Raw genomic sequence first — 23,146 nt, 5'->3', positions numbered from 1 at the left:
GCTGTACAACACCCTGAGGTACAACTGTGGCCCCAGCAGCTCTGATACCAGGAGTGCTGGAAGTGTGGCAGGCGCACAGAGCCTGCACTACAGGGTGACACATGTACATACCACACAGGGCTTCCCCCGCTGCTGCACACACCAGCCCTCCCTCACTGTCCTGCTCCCCTGCCAAGTGCAGACACAAACACTGCCCCTCACACAGCCAGGCATCAGGAGCCCAGCCAGCCCTGACTGGGGATGGTTCACCAAACCAAAGGCACTTTCTCCTTCCTACACCCAAACTGGCACACACACCCAGCAGCGTGGTGCCATGGTAGTGGGAATTTCTTTGCTCAGGAGGAACTGAGCAAATACTGTCTGTATTACACAGTGCCTATTGTATGTCAGCAGTGATAAAGGAAAGTGGGTGGCAGAAATATTATCTGTTCTCTGTTCGCAGGACTGTCTGAAAGATTAAGATGCCCTTGCTCCCAATTAAGTATGATGGGAGGGCCTGGGCAAACATTTAGGACAAGTAACGTTATGTTAAATATAATTATTTTGTAAATTAAAGACAGGAGTATTAACAAAGCCCCAAATAATAGCACCTTTGGGATTTGGAATTTCAATTAAAAGATAACGTTCTCTTTCGCAAAGTACTCCATGCAGATCCAAAGTTGACAATACTGGTTTAGGAAAAAAGCATTGATTTCACATTCCACTGCAAACAGTAGCTGTGTTCTAAATGTAGGCAGTACTCACAATCAAATTAATAAATAAAATTACCTTTTAAACTGTCAGACTTTTTCTGGGTTGAAAATAATTTACAGAGCCAGTCAAAAAGGTTTTCTCCCTTCCTTTACCCCTTTTACTGATTGGAATTTGCACTCCAAATAAGCAAAAAATAAGAATACAACTGATGTGTTTCATTTTTGACGTGAGAGAGACACTTCTCTTGTCACCTTTACCAGGGGAGAAGTGGAAGAGGGGAAGAAACATATAAAGCAGACTATGTCAAAACCAAGGTTGATCTATGATAGCAATTGGCTGCATTTGCAAAGCTGAGTAAGCAAAAAGACATGTGAGCACTATTGGTCCCCACAGAACAAAACAGAAAACAAAGACAATAAAACCCCAAGTTAAAATGGGCAAATATACAAACACCAAAAAAAAGGATTTTTTACATCTTTACATGATGTTTACATTTCAAGCAAAGGTTTCTTTATCCTCAGTCAACCTCTGTGCTGATTGGTCCATAGACACATCATAAAACCATTTCCCCTTTCTCAAGAACTCAGAACAACCTTTTTCGAAGTGGAATTTCTCCAAAGTCCTCCCCCCTCCTCGAGCACTGCTCTAAAGTTAACACGGAAGATGCAAGTAATGAAATAAATGGAAGAAAAGTCTTTATGTAGGCATAACCTATCCTTCCTATGCCCAGGAAAAGGCTAAGTTCTGTTCTCTCCTTAGGCAAACACGTGAGAGCCTGGCTGCTGGTTTTTATAAGCACTGGGAGCAGTTAGGGACTCAAATCACCAGAGATACTTGTCAAAACAACAGTCAGAGAGCAGAGGCAGCAGCAGATTAACTCCTTCATAGTTGCTGGCTAGAGCACTGGGCTCACAGCTGAGTCTGAAGCTCACAGGAACAGGGCATGGCAAGGGACAGGGCACACAGAGAGAGGCATCTGGGGCTACACTGCTGAAGGGGGAGAGATTGAGAGGGTGGAAGGGAAGAAGGAGAGATCAAGCCTATGTGCTGCCCTCCCCACATTATATACACATGGCATGCTTTTTCAGGAAGAGAACATTTTTGTAGGAGAGCTCGCTTTCACGTAATAAATCCCCCAGCTCCAAGTTTTGCCAGCAAAATGTACTTTTCAGCACAAGGACTATCACATTTGTGCTGCAAAATTAGCAGAGTTTTTGGAATAAAACCAGAAACACGGGAATGTTCACACCTGTCACGGTTTGTTTTCCCTCAGAAATGTCAACACAGGCTGAGACTTTTCAACTCCAGTTGGTCTCTGGCTGCTCCAAAGGCGATGATCCATTACACATGCATGCACGTACACACACACTCCGTGTTGTGGCATAACACTGAACTAATTGTGACCAGCACTTAGCATTAATGAGAGATCTCATTCCTGCTGGAGAAGCCAGCTTCAGGGGAAAAGAAAAAGTAAAAGTGACCTTTTCCTGGACCACACGCTTGGTTTGGGGATAAAGGGAGCACTGAGCAGGCAGCCCCACCATTTCTCTCTCTCCACTGAAGCAGAGTCACAGCAGGTGGTCTCCAATTTGCTGTTCAGGGATTCTTTCTAAACAACTTTAAAATTATTTCAAACTGCTTGTCTCTGAAATATAGTTCTCTACCTGTGGATGCCTAAGCTAGACTGTTAGATCTATCAAGATAAATGCACCTTAGCTAAGCACAGATTTTTGCCAAAGATGTTACATCCCAGGTTATCCTAGTCCTTCTGATCCTATCCAGCAGACTTCTCTTGCATGACTTCACACAGTGTCACTCTACAGGACATCCAGGATACACAGGCCCATTTTAAAACCAGTATTAAGCAATTTGGGTAATTAGGATCCTCAAAAATGCTCCCACTACATCCATGAACTTCCTCAGAAGTGCCTTCTAAATGTGAGCTTGTAGGAGAGAAAAACAAAACTTCAACTCTCAAACTGGCAGACATAGAAGACAAAGTGACATTCCTCTTTTCAACTCAATACAATCCTGTTGTTAGCAGCAAGATGCACCCTAAAGAGATCAAAATACTCAAAGCCATAAAGGGAGCAATCACCACAGCAACACTGCTAGATGCCATCCCTGCCACTTCCAGCCCAGCTCCTGGACATCTCAGCAGGTTGATGGATTTATCTCTTCTTTGCAGTTCCCTTCCAAACTGTTGCATAAAACTGGTGAGTCCTGCGTAGTTACTTCCTTCCCTCCACAAATCAGAGGCCTTTACATAAGGTGACAGTGTTTTTTTCATTTTCATAACACAAAACACCATTTCCAAAGCCCATTAGCAGGCCTTCAGGCTGACAAGCTTACTTAAGAGAAAACTATCTCAGCCACCCAGATCTTTCACTGAATTGGTGCAAAGTCCCTACCTTGTGTAGCCCAGAAAATGTTGACAGGTGCAGAAGTCACATCTTTGCTCTTTACCCAGCTGTTGTTGCGGTGCCTACTCCACGCAGAGATGACACAGAAGTAATCCCCTCTGTCGCTCTCTGAAGTCCACTGGATTCGCAAACTGAAGGTGTCGACAGACCTTTTAGAAAAGATTATTTCCCCATTCTGAATCCGCTCTCTGCTCCTGTCCCCAGGTAGCAGAGTCCAGTCTGCGTCCATCGTGGCCAGGAGTTCATCTGTCACCACATCATCGCTGGGCAGGCGCTGCCTGTAGTACCAGGAGACTGTGAAGCGGAGGTTTGCCTCGGTGTCCTGCGCGTTTGTGATCCTGCAGTTGAGCTCTGTAGGGTCATCCAAAAACTTGGGTGTTTTAGATGCATTCAGGAACACATCATAGTCTGGCTCTGAAGGAGAAGAAACCCAGGAAAAAAAAAAATTAGAAGCTACAAGCAGAAGGGAGAAAATGCTAGAACTTGTTAAAAGTTATGCTAACTTCTGACATCCACTCAGAAGCACCTGAGCTAGAAGCCAAGTGTCAGAATACACATTTTTCCTACAAGACCTGGGAACCTGGACTACGGTTCCCAGACTTGCACCAGCCTGACACAGGTATCCCCAGGCCTGCATTTCCAAACAAGACCTTCCATTTCATATGTCTAAGTCAGACCATCTCAGAAAAATCAAGACTAAGGGATCTTTCTGAGCAAGATAATTCCCTCCTTTAGGCCTGGCCCCAAGAACCCACCATGGTGGGCTCAGGTTTGTCCCAGCCAGTCACTTTTTGCACCTCTTCAAACGTCTGGGGTAGCCCACAGCACGACAGTGGTTATCCTCCAGCTCTGGACTAACGAGAGACATCCCATTTTCCCAGTATCTCTTCAGGATAAGAGGCCATCTTCCCACCATGAATTGCTTTCTTTTCCACATTTAACCATCGCATCATATCTCTACACTACAGTTTAGGAAAATTAAAACATCACCCCAAAGAAACCCATTTTACCCACCCAGACACCAAAACCAAGGGATGTGGATACCACTGGCCACAGGCAGCACCAACAGCATTGCACAGTGAATTTCAGCGGTCAGCATAATAAATAGGTTAATAAATACTAACTAGGTCAAGAGTCAAAGACAAGTAGATCAGAAAAGCTTCACAATCCAAACAGAGGAGAACATGCTGTACAGCTATGAGGCTGGAATATCTCATGCTTGAAAATGAGTGCCTGAAATTCACGGGTTAAGAATGGGGCTGCTGTATTTAAATCTGAAATAGCTGGCTATCCAAAGCCTACAAGTGATAAGGGAGCCGCATGACTATTTTCTTTCAGACTACAGAGATAGTAAAGGAAAAAGATTATAGCAAGAACCTCACACCACAAAGGAAATACATATTTATTTACTAGTATTAGAATATTTTTGTCTTGCTGTCTACTATAATTCAGAAAAATGACTGGCTTTCCAACTGTTCGGCCAATACCCATCACAAGGCTTTTACATCGTAACTGTATTCAGCACTCTGTATTTATTTCCTGCTTTTATGTTTTTCTTGGCATTTTGCCCTCCCAGAAACAATTAACTGAAGCTATAATTGGGACAGGGAAGGCAATCCAAGGCTAAAACTTAGGCCTAGCTTACCAATGAGCCAAGATAATAAAGCATCTTAATAGAACTGCTGTGCAAACTGTTGTGTGCATATGCACTTTTGGACTTCAGATGCAAAAGATAAAAACAATTGTATCCAGAAAGCTGAGCTGCTGCTATGTCAGCTTGCAGAGAGGATCTCTCACTATTAAGTGTTATGCATGCAGTGTCCTTGCATTTAGCAAGAACAAGGGCATCCACACGCACCAGACCCCAGAGAACCTGGTGATACTGATGGTGAGTTTCTGCAGCATTAGGCAACACAAAAGCATAAAAGTACTGCTCACCTAAGTCTACAGTATCTACTACCAGTGAACACATGCGGATTTCTGCACATTTTCTGCATAAATAAGGCAAAATAAAAAGAAAATGCACAGAATTCTGTTGCAGCCAAAGCACAGACTATTAACAGAGGCCAAAACCCAATTCTGGTGTGAGCCCCCATAGATCCTACAGCTACACTACTTTTCCTTTCTCATTCACAAAAGACTAGTTTACTGCAGGGCCTCATGATATATTGCTCACACTCTGCAGTTCTCGTATCTTTCCCCATTGTCTCCCCTTCGTCCTCCAAAAAGAAGGCATTCAGGACCAACTCTTGTTTTCACAGAAACAAAGACTATGAAAGTAGAAACTCTTCTCTAGACAGGAACACAAGAAGGAAAAAACTGCAAGAAACTCGAGTTCTTAGAAAATCTCTTCAGGTTTGTTTTATTTGCAGGCAGGGGAAGGACCGCCAAGAGGAGAGTTTTCCCTTTGACAGTACCACTCCAGCTAGGCACTTCACCCTGACAGACACTCAAACAGAGGATTTAAGAAGAATAAAAGGCTGGCTGGATAAACCTCATTCCTCCACTCTGTCAGCTGTCAAAAAACAGCCTCACTGACAGTTCAACGACTTAATACTCCAGCAGCTCTTAACTTCTATTCCAGAGGAGGAGTTGGTGAATTCTGCATGCAGACGAAAACCTCGATTGCCGAAAATTTAGTCTACTTTCCCTAGCAACCAAACATCTGCTGAAGAGTAGATTTTATTCTCTCCTGTTCCCAAATAATGCCAACTTGGAATGGAAAGAGTGAGGAATAGTCCTACAGGTACAGGCACTATGAGAGAATACACGAGCACGCAGTGCACCTGTACACGAATGACACGCGTGCAAGTGGGGGAAGGAGGGAACACTCACAAGTTGAACGTGCAATTTGAATGGTTGAATGAGGACAGGAAATTAAGACATTCATCACTTGTGCACTTCTAGCACACGTTACAAGTGTACTTGGAAACAGTCATGGCTCAACTGCTCTACACAATGCTAAAATGCAGCATTTAAAGTCACTGTCGCTGGGATTTAACCTTATGGCACAGCTATTTATAGCTGAAAAACAGGCTCTCTATATGCTGGCCTCATTCAGTACTTTTATGTTAGAGGAGCTCTGCCTTTGTAACTGGACAGTACTACCAGTTTCTCATGACAAGAGGATCTGAAAGGGTACACTGAGAAGGTCTGGGCTTGGATACTTGCATCCAGTCAAAGTTGGGAACACCACCAAGTACTACAACTCTGCCAATTCTGCCTCCAGCTCACATCTAGGTGAGAAATATATCTATTTTATGTGAGAGAGAAAGATACTCTACATATATATTACACATACAAAAAAGAGAGAGAAACTTGTGCAGGAGAGATTCCACAAGCTCCTCTCCCTTTTCTGATGGGACCAAGGATTGAGTGGCAACATTACCCATGAAGTCTGAAAGCAGAATCACTCACCTAACGGTGTCACTACCACACTGACTGGTGCAGATGTCCTCTCCACCACCTTGTGCCAGCTCCCATTGTGCAGGGGTACCCAGATAGCTGCTTCACAGAAGTAGTAGCCGGAGTCTTCCACATCCACATCCCGCACCAACAGGCGATAGGAGTTCCTGTCTACATGGCTCAGGCTGATCAGAGTTGAATCACTGACAACAGAATCACGGTCCATGCTCAGCAAAAGCTGAGCATCTGACAAGGTATCATCAGGTGATGCAGAAAAATACCACATCACCTCTGCCTGGAAAATACCACTCCTGTCTGTTGTGATGTTGCATGTAAGATCCAGGGAGTCTCTTTCAGTCACAGACACATTGCTTGTTGAGATGACCACATCTAGAGCTTAGAAATAGAGACACAAAAATTCAAACAGAAAATATTTTTTTATTTGTTATTTGCAATAAAAGGAATCCACCGTAAGTCATTCAGGACTTCACATTCTATAACTTGAGCTTCTGAAGCAGCTCAGTAGCCTTACCTTCAAATGCCTGTTGGATATTGAACCGAGTGATCTATTACAAGGGAAATACACATTATCAGTCAAGCAAGGGATGTGTCATTAGGGCAGGGAAGAGAAAAGGAGGGAGAACAGCATTTTTGTCGTTCAACGGTCAGTTGAGAACAGGCAGTGGTCAATAAAGGCTTTGTCCCAGTCACAGACCACATGTCACCTTCACACAGCAGGAAAAGGTGTACAGGATTTTCCATTCCCACAGGAGGTCAAAGTGTTTGGTAACTATCTCTCAGAAGAGAAAGCATCCATGGAAATCATTAGGACTACATTAGAGTTCAAGTTGGTTTCTAATGACATGTTTTTGAGCTCCTCTAACAGAACAGATTTAGATGAGAAGCAGTGATGGCCACATGTTGGAGTCCTGACTGACCTCAGGTGTGTTGCAGAAATGGAAGCAAACAGAAGGCAGCAGTGACTCCCTATACTCCTGACACTTCCACTTACAGCTCTGACAACGCACATTGGGGACTTTAAAGCAACACCAACAGCTACTCAAAACACATTTAACAATCTCCTCCACTGGCTAGTGAATATTTTTAATATACATAGCACATATGGTCATACTCAGCATTCAAACAGGACCTTCTGCACTCTGTAGTTTTCCAAGCTGGTCACAGCTTTGTTAAAAGAAAACCAAGGAATCACAGTGTCAAGGTCAGATGTAGGAAGCTGGTCTTAGTTACTGGTGAGAGGTGAACCGGCAGCACTGTGTGTATTCATTTGTAAAAGTCAGTGCAAATCATTCACCCAGTTACCTGCCTACCACATGTCTTCACTTGCTCATTCCCTCATTCCACACTGCCTCAAGATTAGATCTGGATCTCAGTGCAGCACCGTTCCCACACTGTGTAGTGCAGTTGCTCTTACAAGTCTCCACTGAGGTCAGTGGACAGGGCTGCTACAGCAGTGGCTCTTCTCAGCAGATCTACGACCAAGACCATGAATAAGAACACAGAGACCTGCTTTATACAGCCAGCTATGTCTCTGTTGTAGTTTAGTGGTTTCTAAGCAAAACCATGTTCTCTGTATAATAGTTACCCATCTGTAAAAACTTCCTGGGATTACCATCTGGAATGAGAGACAACAAGAGAGACAAGTCTAGAGCCAAACTGAGCAGTCAGAGCTATATTGCCAGTAAATCCAAGCAATGCTCATCTCACTCCTCACCACCTGATAACACAGAGCAGTCAAACTGAACAAGGGTAGTAACCCTACCTGAGTGGTAAAACAAAGTCCAGATGAACATCTCACTGGGACTTGCCTCACTGTTTTATCATGGGATTGGAATCAGTAGGAAAGCCTAGATAATTTAACAGACTAATAACTAGAACACGAAATAAGATTCATCTGCAAGGTTAAGAGCAGTGTTTCTCCAAGGAACATTTCTCCTTCATGAAACAGTGATGGGCATTCAGAACCTGGCAAAATATGTACACAGAGGGACTTTCAGAGAGTTCACCCATAGGTGTATAACCATTTACAACTCAAGTTCATTTTGGCATGCAAGTGCAGAGATTTCAGATGTCAGCACAAGATTCTCTCCAAGTCCTACTACAGGATGTTTATACAACATTTTGCTGGAGAATAACCTATCCCATTTAGCACAACTTTGAAAAAGACTTCACGCCCCTAACAAAGTGTCAATGTTGCCAATGACTGAGCTAAAAGTGAAGGTAAAAAAGCTCTTAAGAAAAACAAACCACAAAACAAACAAAATCTCCCACAAACAAACAAAACCACACGCCCAAACCACATCAAAAAAACTGTAATACTACTGGTCCTGGCCACCCTTAACCTGTTTACAGCCACTGATTAAACCCCACTTGCTTAAACTAAACTCTCCAAAAGTGTGACAAAACACAGAATTACACCTCTTAATTAGACAAATTCTGGCTCAGCAGAGAGCACCTGCAAGCTTTACTGTGCAACAGACACCCTGAAAAAGAGGGGGCAGATTAATCCTGTCAGATTTCACAGGCTAAGTCCCACCAGGATACTAAAACTACATCCAAATGAGCTAGTCAAAAAACCCCAGAGTTTTGGGTTCTCCCTATAGTGATTAAAGGATTACAAAAATGAAAAGATACCCTTACTGTCTGAATACCTCTAAAACACCATGATAATCTCATATTTCTGAGGGACCATCATTGCCTGTTGTTCCACCTATTGAGTGATAAGATGCATCACCCCCGCTCTCCCTCCTCCAACTAGCAATGATAATGCTAATGCAATTAAGTGCTTAGTGCATCTCATCCTGAAATCTGTATGGGCAGGGATATCTGGATATCCTTGCACAGCACTCTATGTATTTTTGTCTCCTTAGTCAAGCATGCAATGATGTGTTTAACAGAACCATTATTGTCCTAGACCCCTGCTAACACAGTAGAGCAATCAGACCAGTGATCCAGTGTCAGTGATAAAAATCCACTGAATAATTTGTCCTGTTAAATTATCACTGCCTTCCTCTTTTCTCTTGATATGCTATTTTCATAAACAACATACAGAAGAGCTTCACATCTCTCACTGAATCACAAGCCACTATCACAGGGGAACTGCAGTTGTTTAGTGCCAGGGGGAAACCCTATATTAAGAAGAGAACAGAAAGAAGATTTGGGGTGCTCAGCAATTAAAGATAATGCTTGTTTAAGAAATATTAAAACCAGGAGCCATCTAAAGTGAACGAAGGATAAAATTTTGGTCTAGGCATCTAAGAGGTTCCAGGCAATCCTTCCATGCCATCAATTCCCCAAAATAAAAGCTAGAAAAATCATGCCAAACATTTTCTGTTGACTCAGACAGCCCTTCTAGGTTCTCCTGGAAAGTATCCTCACTTCCTCCAGCTCGCCCAACTTCTGCTCTCGAAGCGTCACAGAGCGGACGCAGCCCTGCAGTGACCCAGCCCATCAGTAACACTCACCCGTCCGCTGGATGGACACGCTCGCTATCTCCACGCTCTTCTCCTGGATCCTCTGCCACGAGCCATCGGCCCCTCTCACCCACTCGCTCACAAGACACCTGTAGGCCCCCCCATCCGCCGAGGAAGCCTGGGACACGGACAGCCGGTACGTGTCGTTCGCTCCCGTGTCCAGGCGGATATCTCCATTACGGTACCGCTCCTCATAGCCAGCACCCGGCTGGAATTTGCCCTCATGAGTCAAAGACAGGATGTCCTGCCAAGCTGATCCACTTTTGATCTGCCAGGTCACATGCAGGTGAGTGTGCTCTGGTGAGGTGGTAACTGCTGAGCAGCGCAGCCTGAAGGAGTCCCCCTCAGACAGGCGGAGAGGAGTCGAGGAACGTCCTTTTGAACCGCTCACGGACAAGCCGTCGGAAATCACTGTTTAAAAAGAAAAATAAGAGACCAAAAAACACAAGCATCATAAAACAGAAGCGAGAAGAGAACACCCACACTGATCTGTTAAGATATAAGGTAGTAAAACTACCCCAGAGCAACACCTGGACAATCATTTGTTCTTCCACACATAAATATATTCCAGGAACAAGGAAATTCAGCTGAAAAACCATTAAAGGAAGTGCTCTGCTTTAAACAAGCCAAGATAAGAATTCATTTATGCTTCCCCTCACTTCAGTTTCTCATCCAAATATCATTCTGTCTATTCCTGTCCAAAATTGTCTTGATTTTCATGGGAGTAAAAGATAAGATACTGAGGAAAAAAAAAAGTCTCCCAATTTATTACTGAAGAGCCCTAAATGAGAGAGCAAGGATAGGGTGTGACTGTAGTATCAACATTCTAAAGGGTAAAAGGAAGATTACCTTCTTCATACAGAAACACCCCTAAATGACACTAAAAGTGAGAGAGAAGAAAGACAGTCTGTAGTTTTTACCTGAAGTTAGCTTCTCTACCCAGAGGTTTAGGGACATGAAATACTTGTAGACATCTTCAGGAAACCCACTGCTTATTATTTACATATTTATTAGACAGGAAAAAAAAGCAAAGTGGTGTTTATAGTAAACACTCTCTTCACTTCTTCACCTCAAATGCCTTTGCTATCATACTTCTCAATTTTCAATTTTGGCTTTAGGAGAATTAAACAAGAACGAGAAGAAAAAAGAATAAAAAAATCACAGTGATCATAAACAACAGAAATTAAACAATCTTAAGGGTACATCTGTAACCAATATCAAAACCAAATTTAAAGCACACCTCACTCTTCAGAAATACCTTTCACTTGGACCTCTGCATCATAATTTCCCTGAACGGTGGCATCAGTGCTGGGCGTGGAGCACTTGTATCTCCCTTGGTCAGCTGGCTGGATGTTTCTAATCACAAGTTCCACAGCATCGTTGCTGCTCCGTCTCAGTTTGATATCCCCGCGGCCCACGCGTTTTTGGTACTCCTCAGAGGTGAAGGTAGAATCCCAGGTACTCACTATCCGCACGAAGTCAGTCTCCCGGGAGAACTCCCAGTCAAAGTTCTGCTCACTAGGTCCATCATAGTCACTAACGCTGCAGGGGATCGCCACCTCCGTGCCCACCACTCGAATAAGAGGACCTTTGGGCACTCTCACAATACGCCCTCTGCCGAAAGCTGGGCAGGGGAATAAAAAGAGAACACACAGTTAAAGAAATTACCAGGATAGACTTGAAGAAAAAAAATCTAATAAGGTTGGGCATCCCACTCTGCAGAAAGCTAATTTGCCATTAAGATTTAATCTCACTGGAGCAGGAGCCCCTAAACACACCCCTTCTAGTGTGGGCAATCTTGGTTTCATTGCTTATATCATACCACATCAGGCAACAAAACACTCGTGGAGAAAAAAATTGTAAAGAATAAAAAAAAGAAGAGAATTATCATAGATCCAATGGGCAGCAGTATCTCTGCTGCAAGCCAAGTGCTACATAAGATGCTTAAACAACAGTAAGTGATCTTCATTGATGCAATGAGGGCATAATCTAATCAGGAATTTTTATAAGACTTCTGCTGATAGCATTTGGAGGGTTTGAAACAGGAAACACACTCTCCCCTACTTTGAGGGCCATGAGAATTCTAAATTTATGTTTTCCAAAAATGAGCATAGTCACTGCTGCCCTGAAGGGTCATGGTTTCTTTAACACAGGTGAGATTCTTTACCTTCCAAATTGATTTAAAAGGAAGAACTGATTAGAATAGACGTGATTTGGTTGAGTGGATTCCTGCAACCACACCTATTTCTAGCATTCATTCCTTCTTTGGTGACAGCTCAGAACATGGGACCATAAGCAGAGGAACACACAGTGCTCAGACCATGTTTTCTGTGACTGTCTCCCTAGAAGGACAGGAGGACAACAGCAGTTCTCTGCAGAAGGCTGGCAAAGCAGTATATATTATGCTCCAGGCAGAAGTGTGAACCATATAAACAAGCCAGAGGACCTGGCAAAGACACAGCAGGAGACTTTTCTGGTTGATTTGACTCTATAGCCAGAGAACAACCCCAGCAGCTGCACATGCATTTTGGCAGGTTCTTACTTCTCAAAAGAGAAAACTGCTTTGATTCACAATTCCAATCAGAGAAATCTCTTCAGAGATAGGTCCTACTTAAACCTACCTAAACTCAGTCTCCAAACATGAACAACCTACTGCATCCCACCAGCTCCATATCCATGGCAAAATATTTTAGAGGCCAGGTAGAACAGAAGCCAGAACACTGAAGGATAGATTTTGATAAAACCAAGTAGATGTCTAGCAATATCAAAAGTAGTTAGACCAAAGGTTGATCTGGGATAGGCAAAGCCAATTTTAAACAAACAACCCCCCAACCAAAAGTACAGTAACCCACAACTGCTCCAATTCACCAGCTGCATTGGAAAAGCCGTGAACACCAAAATACTTGCTGAGCTTTGCCCTTCTATCACTTTGCACATCTTCTTGCTGTAGATAAGGCCCCACTTGGTGGCTTAGAACCATCAGACCAACACATATCCCAGTGTGGGCAAAAGAGTGTCTTGTGGACAGAAACTACCCACTGAGGAACCTGTTATAAAAATGCAGCTTGTCCCCTCCAGAGCAGCGTGGAAGAGGAGATGTTAAAGAACAAGATTTCTGTGGCCATTTAAAAACTACACAAGCAGCTGTACATGCTGAGTACAACTGCAAGAAGAAAAGGGTATTTTTATCCCCAGTTACAGTTCAGCAAATAATTGAACCAAGAACTGACACTGCCTTTACCTCCCCAGTTCATAACTCCTACCATGCTCTTTGCTTTGCAGGCTGTTCTCGCGTCCAGGCTCAGTCATAATAGTCCCACTTCCTCACTGCCATGACCTTCTGTATGTAACATCAATACTTCATTAAACTTATTTGTAATGCAGACTGGGGTTAATCTCTTACCCCTTATATCCCTCCCAGAAGACTGTTATTATGTACCTGATTAAGTGATTGACTGGTCCTAATAAGGACTGGACTTCTCTGCACCATTCACATGAGCACTGGAGAGAAAAACTTCCACTGCCAACATACTGTTCCACAACCAGATGTCTTTAAGGACATCTCTCCTAACCCAAGCAACACATAGCAATATCATGAATATAGGAAAACAATCAACAAAAAACAAAGCAAGCAACAGGGCTCTGATATGTATTTCCTCACAAAGTCTTAAGTTGCATTCAATCCTTCAACTTATCCTCTTACAGAACACGGTAACAGCAGCAGGTAAGCTTTAAAGCACTGCCTGACAGCCAAACCAGCTTCCAGCAGACCACTGTGGGAAGTCAGCTCAGGATCCTGACTGAGGGCACTCCTCAGACACTGACATCTCTCTAGAAAATACTCTCCCGTGACACTAAAACAAGCAGACAACACTGTTCTGCATGTGTCCTCAGCTGTAGACCCACATACCGTGCACTGCACTAATCCAATCTAGAGGTGACAAAGGCATGACTAATGTGGCAAGGGCTGCACATTTGTGTTTGAGATTAGCATTGACAGCCCAGTTTCTCCTCTTCCAAGGAGAAGACCCACTAAAGACCCACTAAAGACCCTTTGACACTAAATAAAGGTAGGGGGTGATTAGCACCTTCTCAAGAAAAGGCAAGTCAAAGGGAAAAAGGAGTACACAGGGACTTCCTCATCGGATCTGTTCCGAGTCCGTGCTCTATTGCTGTAAAACAATGACTATCCCCCTCTTCCCAGCACAGTACCACAAGCAACTCCTGTTTAACCTGAGGTTGGAAGGAGGACAGAGGAACAGGCTGCAGAAGCAGAAAAGGGACAAGCTGTAACAGAATTTTATACTTTACAAACAATAAGATTTGTTACTGCTAAGATAAATTAGGATTCTCGAAAGGCAGGAGCAGAGGCAACATCTCAAGGCAAGAGAATGAGCACTTCCTGCAGAGCACTCGCTGTGCCCTGCCCACAGGTAAGGAGGAGCATGCACAGGGCAGATGCTCCAAGAGTGAGCTGCATTTCTAAGTGACCCAACAGGTTGTGATTTCAAGGTTCTGCCTTTCATCCTGCATCAAGAACATCTCTAGCTACTAAACAAGGTGTTACATTCTCTGCTGTGCATTAGGGATTAGCATTTCATGTCCTGTAGCAGAAGGCACAGAGCTACAGACATTGATCTTGGCAGAAGGTGAGCTCCATAATACTCTGGTAGATAAGTGAGGAGCTTTTACAGATATTTATTCTTACAGAGACCTGTGTTACTTGCATACACTCCCTCATCTTCCCAGAGCAATCGAAGCTCAGCTCTCATGATACAAAAGCTTCGAACCCCGTAAAATTATTGGAAACATTTATTTTTCATGGCACCTAGTATATTTCACTGTTAATATAACGTGACATGTTCTTAACGAATTCACTTGAATCCAATTTAACTGTAGAAGCAGATGGAGGAGGACAAAACAATGTATACACTAGTGACAGAAAACAACAGAACTTTGACAATTCAGTGTTTTTCAGTATCACTGAGGTCACCAAAGATCTGTATTTAGTAAGAACTCAGTAACTGGCTCTGTATCATAACTGCAATGCTGGACATCAAACTTGCCTGAGCCCAAGATTAATTGCCTAAATACAAAACTTTATTTTTTACAGAATTACCCAGCCCATTACCCAGATGAAATTGCAAGGAACTGTATTCCAAAACAAATAGTAATAGAGCCCCTGTAAGGAGGTCAGCACACAAACATAAGGCATGGGACTTGTTCCTTGGGCTCATTAGACTGGTGACAGGACTGGTGTACAGCACTGGTCCTTTTGCAGAGTTGGGCCAGAAACACACAAAATGTAAGCCAACCACAAAACCTTAATGGCTGTTTGCCAAGCACTTGATTAGAGGATTCTCCCAAGGGAACGTAGGAAATACTCCACCAGGAACACAGACAAAGTGGGGTTCAAGGTAGGATAATAATAAGTTGGGGTCTGCCATATGAATAATACAGAAGCAAGAGAGCACAGACATAGCCAAGGCAGTTTTGTGCTAGCATTTGTTCGCTAGTCCACACAGTACTTAAATTAATTTGTCCCATCACTTAGATGCACCATCTCATTGCTGTCATTAAATGAAATCCTTTTAAAAAGGAGAACAAGGAAAGCAGATGACTAGATAGGTTGTGAAGTCAGTCTGAGTACATTAAACAGCAGTCTGTCATTTTTAGGATAACCAAGAAAACAAGGTAGGAAAATAGTGCAGGATCTACAGAACAGGTAATCTGTTTAAACTCTGAACAAGCTACAAAACTCCAGAAGGAAAGGGCTGCTAAGGATTTCTTCTTGCATTAGGGACGCTGCTATAGATGTGGAAAGTCTTCCAGGAGCTTCATCTTCACACACATTTTGCACCTACATATCACTTATGAAAGAACAAGATGAAAAGTAACCTGTGGAGTCATCCACAAGGCTGAGAAGGTATCACTGTTGCAAAGAACACACTTAAGTTTCAGCACTCTCTTTCACAAGGTGCTTCCTCCAGCCTATACCAGACAGCTCTATCTAATAAGAAAACATGTTCTCTTAGGAGCCCAGAGAAGGAGGTCAACTCCACATCCGCCAGCCAAAGGAAAATGCAATGTGACATGCAGTAGGAAGCCAATTAAAGCCAAAAAAGTAAGAGCTAACGAATGAGTAAACTGGCTCAGACTAAGCACTAGAGCCTCTGCATCAGAAAGGCTTAGAACACACAGTCCAGCTCCTCAACTGAGGCAGTCACAGGAGACATAGCAACAACTTTGCTGACGCCTTTCATCTCAAAAGAGCTTTCCGAACAAAAGGTTGTTTCATTTGCCAACTAAACATTACCCTGTCTGGGAAGAAAATACAGCAGCCCTTTCAGATTCACAACAGTTTATGACAGGAAAAAAATTCCTGCAGCCAGCTTAGCAAATGGTGGTAAGGATCTTCACTCCCTGAACTCCTCCATTTATTTCCAATCTAGGCACGACTTTGCTGCAACACTGTGTGTGAGGGGGCTGAGCAGGGGCAAGCCTTCCTGGAGTATGAGTAATGGATCCCCCACCATTAAAGCTGTGCATTCTGGCTCCTATCTCTAGCAAAATCCCAAACTTCCCACATCTGTACTGCACTGCTTAACTACAGTGTGTGTGAAATGGCATGAAAGCCATTTCACAGACTGAAGGGGAAAAAAAAATTATTTTTGCATATTTTTTTTTGTTCCACCAGAATCATATCCACACAAATCCTCTCCCCTCCATTCTTAAAAAAGAAATGATCAGGCTCCCGCTGAGAAGCATTCAGGGACTTTCCCTAGTGAGTAGGCAGGTGAAGGCACAGGCAGCACACCACATATTCACAGGCCCTTCTCTCAGGAAGGAGAGCCAAAGCATATCAGCACGGGAGATTATAATCCTTATCTCCAACCAGCCCCTTTTCCCCTTGCCTCTTCTCCGGGCTCCAATTATCATCAGGCAGCTACACATCAAGAATGTCATCTGTGACTATCTGGGAGAGAAAGAACAAGTTATAAAAAACATGCCTATAATGTTTGAAAACCTTTCAATACTGTTAAGGCAATTTTTTGTTTTAATATATATAACATTATTTTTCTAGAAGTAACACATTTACGCAAACAACAAGTTGCTTTGAGATTTCCTCCCAAATTTTTAAATGCAATCAGTTAAATTTTTTATCCTATGCTGTACATGTCCTAGAGGAAAAGTCAGAGAGATTAAACAAAAAATGAAATTATATAAGTATCAGAAATGCAGCTAACCATTGAAATTTCTTTACTGGTCTCAAAAAGAAAAGGAAAAACCCCAAAACTAAATAAGTGAGATCTCTTACCATTCCTGCTTAACACATGACATCACTATACTCTTCTTTCAGCACAGACAAACACATAGTAGGAGATTGGGATATATGCTGAATAAAGGGGTAGCTCTTGCTATTCTTTCCAAATTACAAAATTCAGATCACCCTAGTCAGCAGAAGCAACACACACAGCCAGCCTACACAGAGAAGGAACAAGGGGTTCCTTTAAAAGAGACCAAATTTGATTCTTTACATCAAAGCTGTAATCACCACAATAGCCTGGAATCATCTTAGTCACACAGGGCTGCCTCCATACCTTGCAAGCCAACAGTAGTGTTACACCTCCCTGACTGTAACACTCCCTACCTAAAGAAAAAGACTGACAGATTTTTATGGCTTGAAAGATTTGCAGCATATCAACTGAAGATATCAGAGAAGAGCAAATGAGAGAGCCCGTGAGAGAGACATTTACATTGTTCTTTCCCAGGCGGCTAGGATTCTTTTTTTAGATAATGTAGAGCTCTTATCAAAAGGAATTAGCCTGGGTGTAATTGCTTAAACCCCATTATCTCTATCAGGATGAAGAAACACATACTGCATTTTAAGTGGAGCCTCAGAAATGCTATCAAGCTGCAAGGCTGCTGGATTGCTCTTATCTCCATTCCATCTGAGATGCCTCAGAAAAGCCACATCTCCAGCACAGGGTGAAAGAGTAAGTACCTTCCCAGCTGAACTCCATCTATTATCCCAAGGATTAACATTCACATGAAAGCATGTGAATGTTAATTTTGCAGCACAGGAACAACCTGCTGTCTTTGCCATTCACCCCCCTCACCTAACACTGCCAATAAACGGGATTTCAAAAGCACCTAAGCAAACCACAAGGTTTTCACTAGGACACAGTTATCTTAGAAGCACAAATGGTTTGGGTTGGAAGGGACCTTTAAAGATCATCTAGTTCCACCACTCTTGCCATGGGCAGGGACATCTTGCACTAGACCAGACTGCTCAAAGTTCCAGCCAACCTGGCCTTAGATACTTCAGACAATGGGGCTTTTCTGGGCAACCTGCTCCAGTATCTTACCACCCTCATCATAAAGAATCTCTTCTTAATATCCACTCTAAACCTGCCTTCTTTCAGTCTAAAGCCATTATCCCCTGTCCTATCACTATATGTCTTTGTGAAATGTCTCTCTCCATCTTCCCTATAAGCTCACTTTAAGTACTGAAAGACCACAATATGATTTTCCTGAAGCCTTCTTTGCTCCAGGTTTAACAATCCCAACTCTCTCAGCCCTTCTCCATAGGAAAGGTGTTCCAGTCCTTCCCTGAATCCACTTTAACAGTCTTCATACAGGCCTTTGAGGACATTTTTACTCATCTCCATTTGGACAGTGATCTGTTGACTGCAACTCTTTAGACACAGCCATCCAAGCAACTCCTTATCCACCAAATAGTCCATCCATCAAACCCCTCTCTCTCCAATTTTGTGACAAGGATGTTCTGTGGGATTGTGTCAGGGGCCTTACAGAACTCAAGGTAGGTGACCTCAGATACTCTTTTGTTATCCACCAGTGCAGTCACTCCATCACAGAAAGCCACAAGATTAGTCAAGCAGTTAAGTTATGCTATGGTGTCACCTTCAATTTCTCATAGTCTTTTGTATAACTGTTAGTTGTTTGCTGACTTACATGGTTAGTTACCCCAATCTCCACTTGTCATCAACGGACAGAAGCTCTTTGAAAAATTTCTCTTCCACTGTTGTTTACCATTAGAACCTAGGGAGACACAACCACCTAAGCTCAGCAGAAAAACTAAGCAGATTTTTCCATGCTTCTCCTCCACCCCTTTATAAACAAATAAATGTAACCACTGGCAACAAAAAAACCCCACTCCACCGCTATTACTCTAAATACACAAAATACCAGCACAATGGGCCAAATGAATATCCAGTGAGTCAGACCTGATCTATTCTGCCCTACAAAAGTGCTTGGATGATCTTACTTTGGATAAATACATCGTAATTGGCAAGTTCAAATCTGTAAACAGCAGTAGAAGATCTTGCTGTCTAAAAAGACAGAGTCAGAGAACAATACTTCACCATATAAAACACACTATATCACTGCAGATATCAGCAGTTGATCTGATCACTGCCCAAAATGACCAGTTTTGGAAAACTGTCACTGAACTGTCTCACAAGAGAAAAAGCCATCTCCTTCTGCCACGTCTCTCTGTTAAGGGAGCTGCAAAAGGCAGCACTGCCTCTCCTGCTATCTCTTGGAAATAAAGCACTGTTCAGCTTCACTCTTCTGAAGACCAGCTGACTGGCATCTCTTTCACCCAAGCACATAACCCATTTCAATTCTGTGCCAAAACGAGCTACAGGAATTAGCTTTAAGTGCTTCTGCGGATTATTCATGCTACAGTACAAGGAGAAGAGACCAGTAAACTGCAGAGGAAGCCTGTAAGGCAGAAACCAGGGTGAATATGCAATTAAAGTTTAAAACACCATCACCAGCTGCTGTCAGCATAGATCCCACTGTACACCACTGCTTCCTGATCAGGGGACAGTATGCTACTGGAAGGTAGACCAAGGCATGTGGCAAGTAGAGGGGAAAGAAGAAGCACATAAACCTTTCCCAGCTGTGCAAAGCAGACTAATTTGTTAAACAGAGCAGCCCTTGACAGGCAGAGAACTATGGTACCACTGGTCCAAACAGAACAAACATCTAACAGGCCAAGATAATACTAAAGATGATGTTTTAGATTCCTCTGGATGTCAAACAACTCCATCACATGTAATCTTTTTCCTTTCCCTGCCACTGACTGACAGTTAAAAATAAAAGGCTGTATCTAAGGATATGCTTTTGACAAGTCTCACAGATGCAGCTGGGAGCAAAAAAGAAAGGAGAAGGAAAAAACCAATGAAATGCGGGAATCAACACGTCACTTCTTCCTGGTTCTCACCTGCCACACATACCTGTCCCTGCTAATGACCTTCATTTACTCTCCTCCAGATAGTCTCACAGAACTCCACTTTTACTTACTATGCCAGAGCAGCCCATTTAGGTTACCTGGTGACATCTGACCCAAAAAATTCAGGGATTCTGGAAGTGGTATTTAAACTGCCACGCAAGACAGGTGATTTTCTGTTGTTCCTCCTCAGAAGTAATCTGTGTTGCAGAGAAGTTCAATATGTTACATTCTAAGGAAAACAGCTGACAAAGCAGTAAAGCCCACAAGTCAAGGCTTAAGCTCCAGCACAGTTGGAAACAGGGCTGCAAATATTTCCAGAAGTGCTGTCTTTAAAATATCTTCACATCTTCTTTAGTGGGGAGTAAGGATATGAGTTACAAAAACATAAGATTAATTCCAACTCGAGTAATGCATATACTTAGCAATATTTTTAAAGAGTCCCCAAACTGGAATAGACAGAATTAAAATCAGTGCTGTTCTGTAACATCATTAACTTGCACTTATATGCTATCTTAAATCTTTCCCAAAGCAGTTTGAGGTGAGCAGAGCAGTCCAAATCTATCTGTTCTATATTGCAATTTCCTCTGGGCAGAGACAAACCATTTTCTTTGCTCTGTGTGGAACACAGCACACCACTAGGATTAAACCAAACTTTCTTTGGATTTAACAGGAGTACACAATCAGAAGAGATAATTCCTAAATCTTTATCTACATTAAGTAAAAATGATACACTGAGTGAAAATCCAAGACAAAACAAAAGATGCAAATCCCAGAATCTTTTTACCAGCATCACTTCAAACAGGATGCAGCACCTAGTTGGAAAGCTAGGAAAAAGCATTTTTGTCAAAAGACTTTTTAAAAAGACGAACAAATAGCAATATCCACGTGTTTCACTAATCTATAATTCGTACAGTATGATCATATATTTAAAAAAGGAAATCCTGAAATGCTCCCTCCTCCCCTCTCCCAAAAATAGTTTCCATTATCATCATCCCCTTTTTTTCTAAAAGTAGAAGTTACTGATTTTTATTAGTGTGAAGTAATCATTTGTTTTCCAAGTTATCTTTAATGTTAGGTAATACACACAAAAAATCCTACTCAAAATGCTATTAAACATAAGAGTATTAAATATAAGAAGTGCTGAAACCAATATAAAATATTTTACTTTTCACTGACAATTATACTAAAACCAAAAAGCAAAGCAAAGAAAAAAATCACCAACAGCTGTTCGGAGTTTTTTGTGCAGTGGATTTTTTGGGGGGTGATTGTTTTGCCTTGTCTTTTGATGTGGGTTTTTTGTTGTTGTGGTTTTTTTGTGTTCTTTACCTGCTTAAATTTGGTGGCACTTGTCCACCACAATTTAACCTAACACTCCACCCATACCAGACAAAGTCCTGTCTAAATGAGATTGGAAGATGAGATTGAAGAAGTCGCATTCTTCCACAATCCAGATATTATTAATCTTAACCCCTACTTCTCCAAAAATTATTTTGGGGTTCACTTCCAATCTCAGGACGCAGAGACTCATTTCCTAACAAGCATTCCAGTGGATGAGCAAAGGCACCACAGAAGCTCCAGCAAGAGCTGCAACACAGAAAAGCCTGATTGCAGAAATCAGCAGCCACGACACTGAACGACCCAGCACACACAGACGAGGCTCTCAGACTCTCCAGCTGGGATCCTGAAGGGCAGCTCTGCTCTGCCTGCGTCTGCTGTTGAGAGAGATTGTTGAAGGAGGTGGTTGGACAGCAGGGCTGCTGGAACTGCTGACCAAGGCAGCATATGGCACTGGCCCACCGGGGTTCCGCGCTTGACAACTGATTTGCAGCAACAGGAGCCAGTGGAGGGATAGATCTCAGAGTTTATAGAGTAATCCTTTTCGTCTGTAATTTAATTATCTAACAGTCTCATCTTCACCATAAATAATCTCCGAGCAAGGGTAGATGCACACAGAACGGGTGTTATGGCATGGGGATGAGTGCCTTGTCCAGTCGGCACACGCAGGCAAGCACAGTAGCACACCTATTACCAGGTCTTCTGCTGCAGATCCACTTGGACAGATTAACCAATTAGACCAAATTCTGCAGGAAAGCAGGAACAGTTAGGAACAGATAACAGGCGTTCCTGCTTTCAGGCTTAGTGCTCATTTCACTGGATCACACTGTTTCTTTGCATAAAGCAGAAAACAAAAAGATATGTACAGCTAGGCAAAGAAGAAATAAGTCAATACAGAACAGTTATCTTGCTTGTGCTCTATCAACTGGTGCCCCCAGAGGACTTCATTTGGACAGCTACACAACCACCATATCCATACTGTTGTCTGCAAACTGGAAAACCAGAGGCCAGTGTTTTCCAGCCCCTTCTCTCAAAGCCCATAGATCCAATTAGCACCTAAAAGCCAATTTCAGATCATGCCGAGCAATACTGTTTAGTATGCTAATCTCTGTGGAGCCTGCATGTTAGGAGCACAGATATTTTTCTCCTAGACAAGGAACTGCACGCATGCATGCACACAGAGAGCATGATTTAAGAGACATCAGGGTTCTTCCTCCTTTAATACAAGATTTACATAACTAATTCTGTAATTCAGAACAGGACTGCAAGGTATTTACAGTACTTGTTGCTTCTGAGCTGCTATTTGCTATGGTAGAGACGATGAGAAACTCTCTTGCCCCAGAAAAGGCAGCAATCTCATCTCTGGCATTAAAAAAAAAAAAATATTACCCCTTTCAGGAAGAGACATTTTTCATTACAGTATTGTTTCTCCCAAAGCAAGAGGAGGAAAGAGGTCAGGACAAGAAAAAGATGAGAGGTCAGGGACATAAAACAACATCTAGAAGGCACATAGGGATTCCAGTCAAGGTCTTTAA

At 42.7% G+C, this 23,146-nt stretch overlaps 1 protein-coding gene across 2 annotated transcripts in view; it reads right to left on the bottom strand.

Annotated features, from left to right (window-relative positions):
• PTGFRN (prostaglandin F2 receptor inhibitor) overlaps positions 1–23,146 on the bottom strand; it is a 66,782-nt gene that overhangs the window by 27,256 nt on the left and 16,380 nt on the right. The window contains exons 2-5 of one of the 2 annotated variants that reach the window (XM_050333681.1): positions 11,274–11,639; positions 10,007–10,426; positions 6,534–6,917; positions 3,105–3,530 (exon numbers count right to left, since the gene is read on the bottom strand). In XM_050333681.1, the coding sequence (XP_050189638.1) occupies positions 3,105–3,530; positions 6,534–6,917; positions 10,007–10,426; positions 11,274–11,639 (1,596 nt within the window). Of the gene's footprint in view, positions 1–3,104; positions 3,531–6,533; positions 6,918–10,006; positions 10,427–11,273; positions 11,640–23,146 lie in introns of those variants that run through there. The other variant, XM_050333683.1, reaches the window with a different exon arrangement.

Source organism: Myiozetetes cayanensis, unplaced genomic scaffold, assembly GCF_022539395.1.
Source record: "Myiozetetes cayanensis isolate MyiCay16 unplaced genomic scaffold, myiCay2020 scf5-8, whole genome shotgun sequence".
NCBI classification, from domain to species: domain Eukaryota; kingdom Metazoa; phylum Chordata; class Aves; order Passeriformes; family Tyrannidae; genus Myiozetetes; species Myiozetetes cayanensis.
This window is presented reverse-complemented; position numbering and strand designations above follow the sequence as displayed.